Genomic DNA, 12,044 nt, shown 5'->3' with positions numbered 1-12,044 from the left:
CGAAGATACTGACAGGGATTACAGGATTACTTTGGATGGGGAAGCTCACCTATAGGGCATGGTGTTCAGGTCCTCCGTATACTTGAGGATCAGATTGTGCGAGGGATGCGTGTTCATGGCGAACCATTGCTCCAGCTTGGGCACCTCCGTGACCGGGTCGATGAAGGTGCGATTCCGCTTCCGGCGCTCCTCGTTCGAGATGCTCGACAGGTTGAGTCCGCCGCCGCCCCCCATCAGGGCGTTCGGCTGGATCCCGGCGGCAGCGGCCGCAGCAGCGGCATGATGGTGCGGATGGGCCGCGGCCGCCTGTCCAAAGGCCGGGATGTAGTGGCTCATGTACATGAAGGATTGCGAGAACATCGAATTGGGAACCATGGGAAAGGGCAGCTGGTCCTTGTGCGGCGCCACGGCACCAGAGAGGTCTGGTGAGGGCGAGCGGAACTCATCCAGGTGACTCACGTCATTCTCGTTGTCCTCCTCGTCATCGTCCATGTCCAGGTCGTCCTCCTCCTCCTTAGGAATGGTGCGCTTCGGCGTGGAGCTCACGACCTCGTGCTCGTGCTCGATGTGCGAGTGGCTGCTGCTGTTGTTGTTGTTGTTTTGGCTGGAGGCGGCATCCACCAGAGGTTCGGCCCCTGAATGGGGCACCTCCACCACGTGGTGTGCGCTTTCCTTCTCGTTGTCTTGGACGTCACTGGCCTTCTCCTGGCGCTCCTCCTCGGTCTCTCTCAGATTCCCGTTAATCACTTCGCTGCCGGCGCTCTTTACACGCTGTGGCTGCTGCTGATCCCCCTGATCCTCCTCCTCCTCCTCGTCCTGGTCCATCAGGGGCGAGCTGCGGTTGCGCTCGTGGGTGGTGAGTGAGAGCGGCAACTGGGGCGTGTTGGGGCGACTTGGCTCCTCCTCCATCTCGTCGGAGTGCTGCGACATGGTGTCGATGTCCTCCGATTTCAGGCTCATGGGGCTCTTTAGATAATCGTGCGTCATGGAAAGATTCCCCATGCTCATCGGCTGGCTGCCGGCACTGCTGCTCGAATTCTGGCCAAGAGGGGCGTGCTGGCTGAGGTAGCCGTTCATGGCGGCATGACCCAGAGCGCTCATGGCACTGCCCAGACTCCCGCCCCGCATCTCAGCCCGCTTCTGGGCAGCCCGTGCGTTCTTGAACCAGTACACAACGTTGTTGACGTCGAGCGGCTTGCGACCGCGGCGCGACTCCAAGGTATTCAGCTGCACCACATAGGTCTGGATCTGCTGGCGCGAGGGATGGGGATTCTCCTGGAACCACTTCTGCAGCTTGGGCAGCTCCATCTCCGGGTCGAAGCTGGTTCGCATGCGTGTCTTCTGGTTAGGATACTGTGGGCCGTGGCCGTGGGTGGCTCCGTGGTGGTGGTGATGATGCATGGACGCGGCATGCATAGGATGCACCAGCATGCTACTATGGTGACCCGCGGCCGCCGCCTGACCTCCGGTGGCATGGTGAACAGCGGCTTCGTTTGCCAGTAGCAGACTCTCCCGACTGCCCATCGATCCTAGAGGATTGTTCACAGCTGCCCCGCCAGCGGCAGCCGCATGGGCAGCTGCTGCCGCCGCCGCTGCAGCCATGGCCGAGCCAACGGGGAAGTCCATATCCCCGGGCACGGGCACGGGTACCGCCGACGGAGCCGTCATGAAGGGCAGCATCTTGGGCGCCATGGCCGCCTGTGGCGAGAGCTGGTTGGACCACCACTGGTCGAACTTGCGGCGCAGATCCTCGGTCATCTCCCCGCCGGGCATGGCGTACGTGTTCTGGTGCGAGCTGCGGCAGATCTGCGAGAGGGTTACCTGTCATCGATAACGGAAAAAAGGGAAAAACCAAAGCGAAATGCAGGGGATTAGTCGATGGAACCTTGGAGCATGGAACGAGGGCTGTACATGAGCAACTGTCAACAGTAGCTGCACTAAGACCCACCACCCAGTCAACCACCCAACCACCCAACCAGTAAGCGGCTGTCATAAAAATCACAGACAGAGGAGGAGGGAGGAGGCACTGCCTCAAGTGCATGGATTTACTTAGCCATAAAGGAGCGAAGGCGAATGCGACTCCGAAATTGCCTATTACGATATAGAACCCGGGTCTGATACCGCCCGACCGACCCATGGCGATATTAACTGACTGTTGCGTACTGTGCCCCTCCCCCTTGCACATTACTCGCTTCATTCCTCCTCATCCTCATGGCAACGAATCGAAGGCGATAAATAGATAGTCCCTGATAGGCAGCGACACATCAGCTTATGGCGATTAAAACTGAATTTAACAAACAGAAATAGAATCGAAACTCATTCGCCAAAGGGTGGGGATAGCTTCTCCTCTAGGGTATCGCGTATTAAATGCTCATAGATATTGCTTTGTCTCTTGTCTGCTGTCTGTTGCGCCAACGGTAATAGATAATGTCTCTGTCTTTGTCTCTGTCGTGGTTCTTTTTTTGTGGTTCTGGTTCTGGTTGTGCTTCTGCTTCTGGGTCTGCTATCAGCTAAGGAGGCGCCCCAAATCACTTAAGCTGCTCAAAACACACGAACACCCGGGTCAGCAGGAGGGGGTGGGGCGGTAGGCGGTTGGCGGTTGGGTGAGGCAGACACCTAATTGTAAATAAAATGGGTTGACGCTTCTTACGTTATGTGGGGGGGTATTATTGAATTGATTTTCATATCGCCGTTCCACAAAGCTCCTATACGGACACGAACACCCGAAGAACCTCAACAAAGCAGGGGGGAAATGAGAGGGTGTGGGAGAGGCAGAGCAGCAGGGCTAGGAAGAGCTATCAGACAACACACCGAATGGGTAGAAATTATGGTAAATGCTTATCATGTGATTAGGAGGGGCGACAACTGCCTTCGGCCTGCTTTGCTTTGCTTTGCTTTGCTAATATTAATCAGGTAGGCCAATAAAAGCAGTCAGTCGCAATATCAATTGAAGGGTATTTCTGGCCGTGATTTCGTGTTGTTCGGCGAGCGATGATAGTGCGCTGTTAACTGAACGAGCGGATGATTTATGGCAGCACCATGCACCGATATCTATTCTATCTATGAATGTGGGTCATGTGAGTGCAGCAATGTGGGAGGGCTGCCCAGTCCCAATCCCAGGGCATGAATTTCAAGTAAGCCTTCTAAGCCGATTTCAATAGGGATACACACAGATACACACAGATAAACACACACGAATACGCACATGCACACATGCCTAAAGATGTTCGCAAAGCTGATTAAAAACGAAAACTATTTCGAAAAAGGATTAGTTAAGTGAACCAAATAAATGAACTCGGCTTAACAAAATTTCTTTGTAGTCATTATCAAAACATTTTCAACGAGTTTAATATTCCAGGACATGCAAAACTTTCTGCTGTGTATCTGTGTGTGTGTGTGTTCAAGGCTCACATCACGCAAATTAGCGACAGTTCCCCCACGGAGCGGTTCTCTCATCCAGAGACATATTTAGCTACAAGTTGTAGCAACTCCAAGAAGGGATCAGAGAGGTGTGGAGAAGGAGAAGCTACTCCATAAACCGCTTATGAATCATTATAGAATTTTCTCATCTTAGTTCAAAATTTTCAGTGAAAGTTCAAAGTGAATGTCTAATTGGTTACCGGGGATGGGCGGCGGGCTCAGCAGTAGACTGCTATAGAACTTACCTCATCCAGAGGACAGCCTGTGGAACGGAGCACTGCGTGCGACTGCAACACGAGCAGCTTAAGCAGCTTGTCCTTGATCTCGCCGAAGGGAGAGGTCTTGGGCCGCAGGATCACGATGCGCAGGGTGATCACGGATGTCAGCTCCCCCACAATGTCGCTCACCGGCACCGCCGGATTGTCCGATATCTGCTCGAGAGGTATGGGCTTCCAGTGCTTGATGATCAGGGAGCCTGCAAAGGAGCACAAAAAGAGAGAGAATTGATTAAGGGAACTCTTCAGGAAAGGAGCATTAGCAGCACTCACCTCTGGCTGTGTTGGCCACCTCCTGTGAGTAGCCCAGCCGCTGCAGGGCTGTCTGGACAATCTCGCTCCAGGGCGTGGCCGCTGCTATGATCACGTAGCTGTCTGTCTCGATGTTGGGCCGACGCTTCCAGGGCTGCCGGCTGTCGATGGTGAGGGAGGCGTGCAGTGAGTGCACCGACTCCACCACACAATGGAGTGGAAGTGATTTGGCTGCAAGAGAGAGCGAGAGAGAGGTCGCGTTAGAAGTGCTTATAATCGGTTTAGTTCAGTCTAGTTCCGAGGGGCACCCATAGACAAATTAAAATTAAATAAGCTATTAATACAAATTCAATATGTGCATTATATGTGCAGATTGGCCGCAGAAGTATTTACATAAATTATTGCATGTTTCGGTTAGCCGCAAATGATTTCAGCCGCTTAAAGTGCAGCGGTAGGGGCTGTTTATGCAATAATGCAAAACATATCATCATTACTGAACGATGACTTCAAAATGCATTCCCCTCACCCTTTCAAAAACTTTTTAAATTCATTCATCATTTGTTTTTCAATTGAAAATAAAAGCACCGCTCCGCTCCTTCTCACGCCAAACAATTATGAAAAGCTTACCAGTTCTTTTTTTGATCAAAATTCAGCAAATAGAACTTACGAAATTTTTGCAATGCCACTACTAATGGGGGCGACTCCCAGGGGTTGAATGGTGGGCGGAAAGGGTAGAGAACACACTAAATAGGCTTAACGCCCCAGGTCCGACAAACATAATGGTATTATTAATTATTCCAATTATAAAAATTGTAAGCAGCCAGAGATTGGCGAACGATTGGCATTTGCTGGGGACCGACAGCTCACAGCGTTTCCCGGTAGCCCCTGGGGGCGGCAGTGGGCCAGTGAGGGACATGGTCAGGCCTCAAACCCACCAACCGAAAGTTCAGCCCAATTACGTGCGATTTTCATGCCGCATACGCTGGGCGGGGTGTGAGTGTGGGTGTGGGCCATGCAAATCTTTTAATTGCCATGAAAACCTCATTGGGGGCCATTGGCATTAAAAATAAATACATCAATTGTGTGTGTGCTCCAGCGTGTTTGTGTGTGTGCCAGTATGCCTGTGTCTGTGCGAGTGCTTACAGGCGAGTTGAAAAGGAATAAAGAATTCAACTATAATGCATCCATGTCCATGTCCATGCCAGTCGGTGCCCATTCAAGCTTAAAGCTATTACCGAGTATTACCAAAAATATTTTCGAATTGGATTAGGATATCTCCATTCTGCTCATTTCCCTTAGCCAAGGATTTACCACGGATGTACGATTGAGATGTCTTCTACGTCCAGAAACTGAAAAGTACTTTCTCGCTCATCTATCAATCAATCTAGGAGCGCTGCAAATTCGCATAAATTTCGTATTTTCTCAAAATGCTCGTTCAATTTTTGGCTCTAACAAATGCAGTCCCCTCTCCCTCATTTCCACCTCCTATTGGCTTTGGAATTATGCAGTCCCCTGACCAGAATGGTCATTAGTGGCAGCAGTCTAGGCCTATCCAGGGCGTATTCTGGCTAGGGCAGTGAATGTGGAACGTGGAAGCGCTGTGTGCTGGCCGACAACCGAATAATAAACTCATTAAATCCATTATCCATGGAGCCATGATTTGATGGGGCCGAAACAAAAGCGGATTCCATGCAGCACCTGCATGCACGAGCAATATGTATGTGGCTGTGGCTCGTTGGTGGGGAGTCCAAAGCCAACCATAGAACACCCACTAATTGTTGCAACATTCCGCCTGTGATTTCAACGACAAAGCGGGACAGGATCCGGGGCCGGGCCCAGGGGCAGGGCAGCTTTAAGTCACCCGGGCCAACGATGGCAGACAGGGCTTATCCTTATTAGCATTATCAATGGCAGCAGCGAACGAACACAAAAAAGTAATCGAGACAGTCAGGGCCAAAACAAATTGAATTAAATGTGGAATGAAAAAATAAGAACCGTTTGAGGGCATTAAATCTTGCGGCAGCAGACAGCCTGCCATCGCTGTGTGACTACCGCCCCACGCTAAGCTGGCGAACGATTTGCAAATGAACTCTACTTTCCAGGGCTAAGATGATATCCCGCCTCGCCCCACCATTCCTCGCCGCCTTTAAGTCCCTCCCCACCCTCTTGACGGCACGCGGCTTCAGATTTATTAACCTGCATTCACGGTAGTAGCCGGCGCCGCAGCAGTAGCAGCAGCACAAATAATCAAGTCATCGCAATCAACTGAAATTGGAAAATTCCCAGCTCAAGGATAATGGGAACGAAGGTAAACGCCGGGAGCGCCTCTCCCACATCCCCTCTCTCTCTTTCTCTCTCTGTCTATCTCCATCTCTGCCCTGTTGAAGACTTATAATCTCTTGAAAACTTTCTAGAAATATCTCATGTGCAGTGGGGCAGTGTGAAGGCAGTGGGGGCGGGGGGGCTTGCGGGGAGGATGGACAAGTTTCCATCCACTCGACTTTCTTCTAAGAAATTGACCAATTGGCTAACCACAGAGGCCGGGGCAAACAAATAATTATAAATTGCCCGAGCAAGGACATCAAAACGATTTAATCCTTCGAAGCACACACACACACACGCACACAGATGGACAATGGAGAATTCCTAGGTATTTAGGTGATTGCAAAGGATTATTGGAGCGTCCTTGTAGCAAATATTTATAGTCGTTTTCGAGTCGAACTTTTTCGATGGAATAAATTGTGTGATTGTTTATTTATAGGCGGCATGTTCATAATTTAGTTATTAAAATCAGTTTTGAGTGATTTGGGTATTTAGGAAAACTACAATTTCAACAGAGCAAAAGTTTTAACAACCAGAAAGGACACGTGACCACTGGCTGGAAGAAAGGGTTGCGTCCCCAGGAAAGGAAGGAGTAGAAGGGTTCGTCTTAAGCCAAGTGAACTGTTGGGAAATTTGCTTATCATTGCTTGACCAGTGCAAAAAATCACAAGGATTTCAAGGGTCTTAAGTAGGCTTCTGCTCATGTGTGCGAGGGGTGGAGTGGGCCTAGGTCCGAGTATGTTTGTGGAAGGAAGAGTGACCGGAAATTAAGCAATAGTCTTAAGGAAATTGCCACAAGTTTTCCCATTCGCTCTGCGCCGGCAAACAAATTTCCATAGCCTTTTCCCTCAGCTCCCCAAGGAATCCCGGTACGTAAGTGTGTGTCTGTGGGTGTCAGTGGGTGTCTGTGTGTGTAAATTTTTATTTACACTTTAACTTAAGTCCTACTTAATTGCAAACTCTTTTTAGTAGAATTTTTAATGTGTGCATTTTAATTTATAATGCTTCCTTCAGCTTCCTTCAACCCTATGTCTCTCTGTTTTTTCTGCTTGCAGCTTCAGCCGCATTTGGGGCGACTTAAGAACTTTCACGGACACGCACACACGCACACACACAGACTCACAAAGAACACGAAGGAGCCTCATCTTACACCTTTGCACCCAGCATATCCTTGTCTTAGTGCTTGCCCCTGCACTCTTTGCCGCACTGGGGCCTGGCATTTACAAAAGAAAAACATATTAAGCAGGACAATAAAATGAAAATCGACTTGTCTCCTGCCAGAGGTCCTTCCTTGTATATTCCTTGCCGTAGAAATAAACAACAAAAAGCGGCAAGAAGAATAACACTGAGTTTTCGATTATGGCACAAAGGAATACCCAGGAAAACTAAATAAGTTCTTCGAAACCATTTGCGAAGTGTTCGTTAATTCTTTTTTTTAATCCTTCAATGTAATATTGCAATAACTATAAATAATATTACACACTTTAGTTCAAACAGCCTGCTATCGCGTTTCTTTAGTTCTTAAGCTTCTCCATCCATCTCCAGCCGTTAATGAGTCAAGCCTCTGTTCTCCTTTTACGAAGCAACAAAGATTCCCGCTCTTCCAGGCCGATGGATTATACATTGCTTCCACACAAACTTCAGTTGTATTGAATTCCTTTGAATGATCTTTCACCCTAAAGTGCAAGCTGCTCACTTCTGTTCCGAATCAAAGTCAATGCTCTTCAGCACTTTGAGTTCCACTTGTGCATATGCGAATATTCTGCACTCTGCAGTTCAGTCGATGGTAGGGGCTTCTGAGTCAGAGATTTGTTCTCTTTTTTTTTCTGTCGTATTTGCATTTGTATTTGGGTTTTTCAATAGGGCTTTGGGGGCTGCAAAAACATGTTGAAACTTTTAAGCGGATTATAATTAATGCCGCGAGGCATTTTCTTTCATTTTATCGTCTGCTGTTCGCGTTTAGCGGCCTCCCACCGTTCCTATCCGAGCCCCCAGTCCAATTTCTTATCCCTCAGCCTCATTAGCGGCATTAGAAGACGCACATTCGGAATCGGTGCAGTCGGATATGGCCGGAAATCGGGGAATTCTTTAACTATCCAACTCGTCTACACCTGCCCCAAAGGGACCTGCGACTGGGGAAATGGTAATGTGAATGGGTGTGGGTGTGGGAGGGCCGTAAATGTTAGTCAAAAATAATCCTAATGAAATAAGTATGGCCCGTAGCGGTAATTTATTTGAATCCTTTACCAAACCCAACCCTTGCCTTTTCTCCACACTGTCTCCCTCTCCTTCCCCTTCGGCCTGCTCAGCTGCTAAGTTGGCATCACATCGGCCTCTTGGGTTAGGCTTTGGAATTGTCTCAAGTTTGGTTTTTGTTGCGTAATAAATTCATTTTTTGTCCTTAGACATGTAAAACTATGCAAGAACAGGAGTGAGAGCAGGAGCTGGGGCTGGGGCATCTGTGTGTGTGTGTGATGTCCTTCGTGCACAGGTGGGCATGCATGTGTGTGTGTCTTAGACTTAATCCCTTTTGTTGCTGGCTTCATATGTTGATTTGGGACCATCATCAGGTGAGTTTTCTTTTGCCAGCACGAAAAACGAAACCTCAGACGGAGGGACACGGAATTCGACAATCTTTGCAGGACACACAGACACATGCATATACACATCCGGAGAGGAAAAGAGAGGAGAGGAGGATATAGGACTAGAGTCCTAGTTAGTTTCAGGTTGTGAATGGATTTTCTTAAGTGGTTCTAAGCTTTGTCTGTGAACCAAACCAGAAAACATGCTTATACATGCGGCCAAGTGGCTGAAGACAGTTCAAGAGTCCATGAGTCCATGGAGTCCAAGGAACAGGCAGAGGGCAGAGAGCAAAGGAAAAGCAGGAGCAGGAGATGACCAAGGAAAGGACTCTAGTGGCATTAGCAGGCTGCTCAAGGAGATGCAGCACTTCATTAGTTTTGCCAACTTGCGGACAGGACAGGGATCCGAGACCCTGAGACAATGGACAACTGCGAGGCAAACGATAATTGAATGCACAGGAGACGTCGGAAGAGGGTCCGGGACAAATCCTCACAAAAGGATTATGATGTGTATTTTTCGGCCAAATGACTCTCTGGCGAGTGGTGGACGGTTGGGGTGGGGTTGGGGGGCGGCAAACCAATGCAAAGTTATGCTATTGAAGTGGGAATGCCATTTCCATTGCCATTGAAGTAGCTTTCGAACGTGGATTAAATAGAGTTCAAGAAGTGAATAATTAAGGCGTAAAGAATGTAATGAAAGCTGTTTCGAACGGAGATGGAAAGAACCGCATGAATTTCACGGAGCAGCACTCTAATATGCCAGGAATGCAAATAAGCAAAAATGTTTGTGAAAAAGGATTAAAATTATGAGCTGCAGGATAAGGCAGCCATGTGTGCACACTCGCCGCAAAAGGGATTTTCAATTTGTCAAATTCTATCAAGTGCTCTGACAGGGACGAAGGAGCAGGGACGGACACGCCGAAGAAGCAGACACAAATAAGGGATTTAAATGTCGATAATGTCTGCAAACACAACCCCAGACGAGATAGACTCGGGGCGAGCGTTCCCCTGGCTCTGGCATTGGCTCTGGCATTGGCTCTGGCCAAAAATCAAGCTGAAAACCTTTGAACCAAACCTAATCACAGCCGCATTGTGGAAAATAATAAGAAAATGTCATTGACTGCCCCTGCCCCCCCAAAGAAAATGTTGAAAAAGCATGCGAGAACCAGAATCGGCTGCATTGGTTTCAATCATTTTGAATTGGCCAAGAGTCGGTATGTCGGCATGTCGGCCAGTCGGGCCACCCACTGCCCCATGAGGGGTGTGTGCCCGAGCCCTACTCAGGTTCCAGGTTCCAGCAGACTTTGCCACACACAGAGGCCGATGCAGAGGCAGACAAAAGCAAAGGCAAAGGCAACCTTAATCACTTTAGTTATCAATATTACTTATTTACGTTGCTTCTACTTAGAGCTTAAGACGCTTTGACTGTGTGACTGAATTATAGGCATACACTCATACTCGTACATAAATATGCAGACGAGAGGCTCGGTCGGCGTCGGCGTCGGCTAGCATTACGTTTAAATCTTCCTGCTTAAAGCCAAACAAAGTCTCTCTGGCCTGGCTCTGGCTCTGGCTCTGACTCTGGCTGCCGCAAAAGGAGCACAACATGCGATCTGGGCCATTGATTCAATTAAAGCAGGCAAAAACGAACTCGAACAAGGTTTAAAGTTTAAACAGAGCGTACGACTGCAGGTTTGGCACTGCAGATACCCTCGTTTTTCCACTTAGAAATAACAACCAATAGAGGTACACCGAGAGTGGGTATTGTAAAAGGAAAGTTTTTTCACTTCTGAAAATTGTACCATTATTATTTAAATATTTGATCTATGGTAAAAATATTAAACTGAATGTTTTCATAGCAAATCAGCATATATCATCATATACATATGTATAAGTATGACAATATTAATGGCTCAACTACAAAACTTGAATTTAAATGTGACTCTAATGTGTTTCTCATTAGAATCTTTGCATCCGTTTGAACTGTCGCAATTAAACTCAATGAAGTTGAGATAGAGATAGTGTTGATCAGAGTCTGAGATGCTCTAAGCGGGATATTCGCACTAATGGCAGGTCAATATCGTGCCACACCCACTTGTCCACAGTTGTCAACAAATAATACAATCTGATATTCTGATGTAATTTATGAATTTTTTTTGAACAAAAGATTTTTTGTGCCTTTCCTGAACCCACCCAACTGTTCTGTTCATTAGAAATGCACCCTTTTTCTCTTGGCTTAGTTCTGTAAGCCATTTCAAGATGGTAATTTTGTAGAGGAAACCCAATACGTATACGCCTGGTGGTCGCCAGCTTAAGCCCGAATTGAAGGCGAACGAGGAAGAGGAAGCAGCGGAAGACAGGCGCGGAATGGTGAACATATATGTATGTATGTATATATACATATCAGTATATGTAAGAGTATATATCACGGCATTGATTAATATAATCCGCTTGAAGAAGCTCGCAGTGAATTAAGTTTCATGCACACGACAGAGTGTGTTGTGTCGCTTCTCCTTCCCCGCCACCCCGCCACCAGCTCAACCACCTGCCACAGTTTTAAGTACAAGTTAATGGTGCTTATGCATATTACCCTTCAACCCCGGACCACCCTCACCCAAACAGTCACCTTCAGCAGCAACCATTCCGTTCCGTTGCCTTATTAATACCCTGAACTGATTTTTCTCCTCGCCGCTTGTCCCTCGTTCCTCACTTGTTTTATTATTCCTCTCGCCCCGTATCATTTTAAATCGATCCAACTGCAAAGGTTCTCTTCTCCTCTCCACTCAGTCTTTTGTGTCTGCTGCTGCCTCTGCGAGTGCGCAGCGGCTTAATCCGCTGCCAATGAACTGCTGAAGTGGGGGGGCGGGGACTATAAACCTGGACCTCGAGATGGTTGGGGAGACAGAGCTGAAGGAGCTGCCAGATGAACGGCTTTTCAGTGGTAGAAGGTGGCAGGGTGCCGGGTGAACTCCTTGGTTTATTAGTGGCCCACAGACGACGACAGTGACGACGTCCTACTCAGGAGGCGGAAAGGATGTCGACGATGCTGCGGCACATCGCATTGGTATTTTGGCATTTGGGCTTTATCTGCGACTGCCTGGCACTGAATGCCTGGGAGGGATGTGGGGGTTTCATTCGGTTCCGAAGCCGATGCCGATGCTGATGCCAATGCCGGAGGAGGATGAAATTTGAT

The 12,044-nt window shown here is 48.3% G+C and overlaps 1 protein-coding gene across 2 annotated transcripts in view; it reads right to left on the bottom strand.

Annotated features, from left to right (window-relative positions):
* The window catches only part of LOC117188099 (homeobox protein cut), a 46,394-nt gene that overhangs the window by 1,140 nt on the left and 33,210 nt on the right, over positions 1 to 12,044 (bottom strand). For both annotated transcript variants that reach the window (XM_033391430.1, XM_033391431.1), the window contains 3 exons: positions 3,969 to 4,178; positions 3,666 to 3,895; positions 50 to 1,821 (listed from right to left, as the gene is read on the bottom strand). In XM_033391430.1, the coding sequence (XP_033247321.1) occupies positions 50 to 1,821; positions 3,666 to 3,895; positions 3,969 to 4,178 (2,212 nt within the window). The remainder of the gene's footprint in view (positions 1 to 49; positions 1,822 to 3,665; positions 3,896 to 3,968; positions 4,179 to 12,044) is intronic.

The sequence above is a fragment of the Drosophila miranda genome, chromosome 3 (assembly GCF_003369915.1).
Source record: "Drosophila miranda strain MSH22 chromosome 3, D.miranda_PacBio2.1, whole genome shotgun sequence".
Taxonomy (NCBI): domain Eukaryota; kingdom Metazoa; phylum Arthropoda; class Insecta; order Diptera; family Drosophilidae; genus Drosophila; species Drosophila miranda.
Note: the sequence above shows the minus strand (reverse complement) of the source record. Positions and strands in the feature narration are given on the sequence as shown.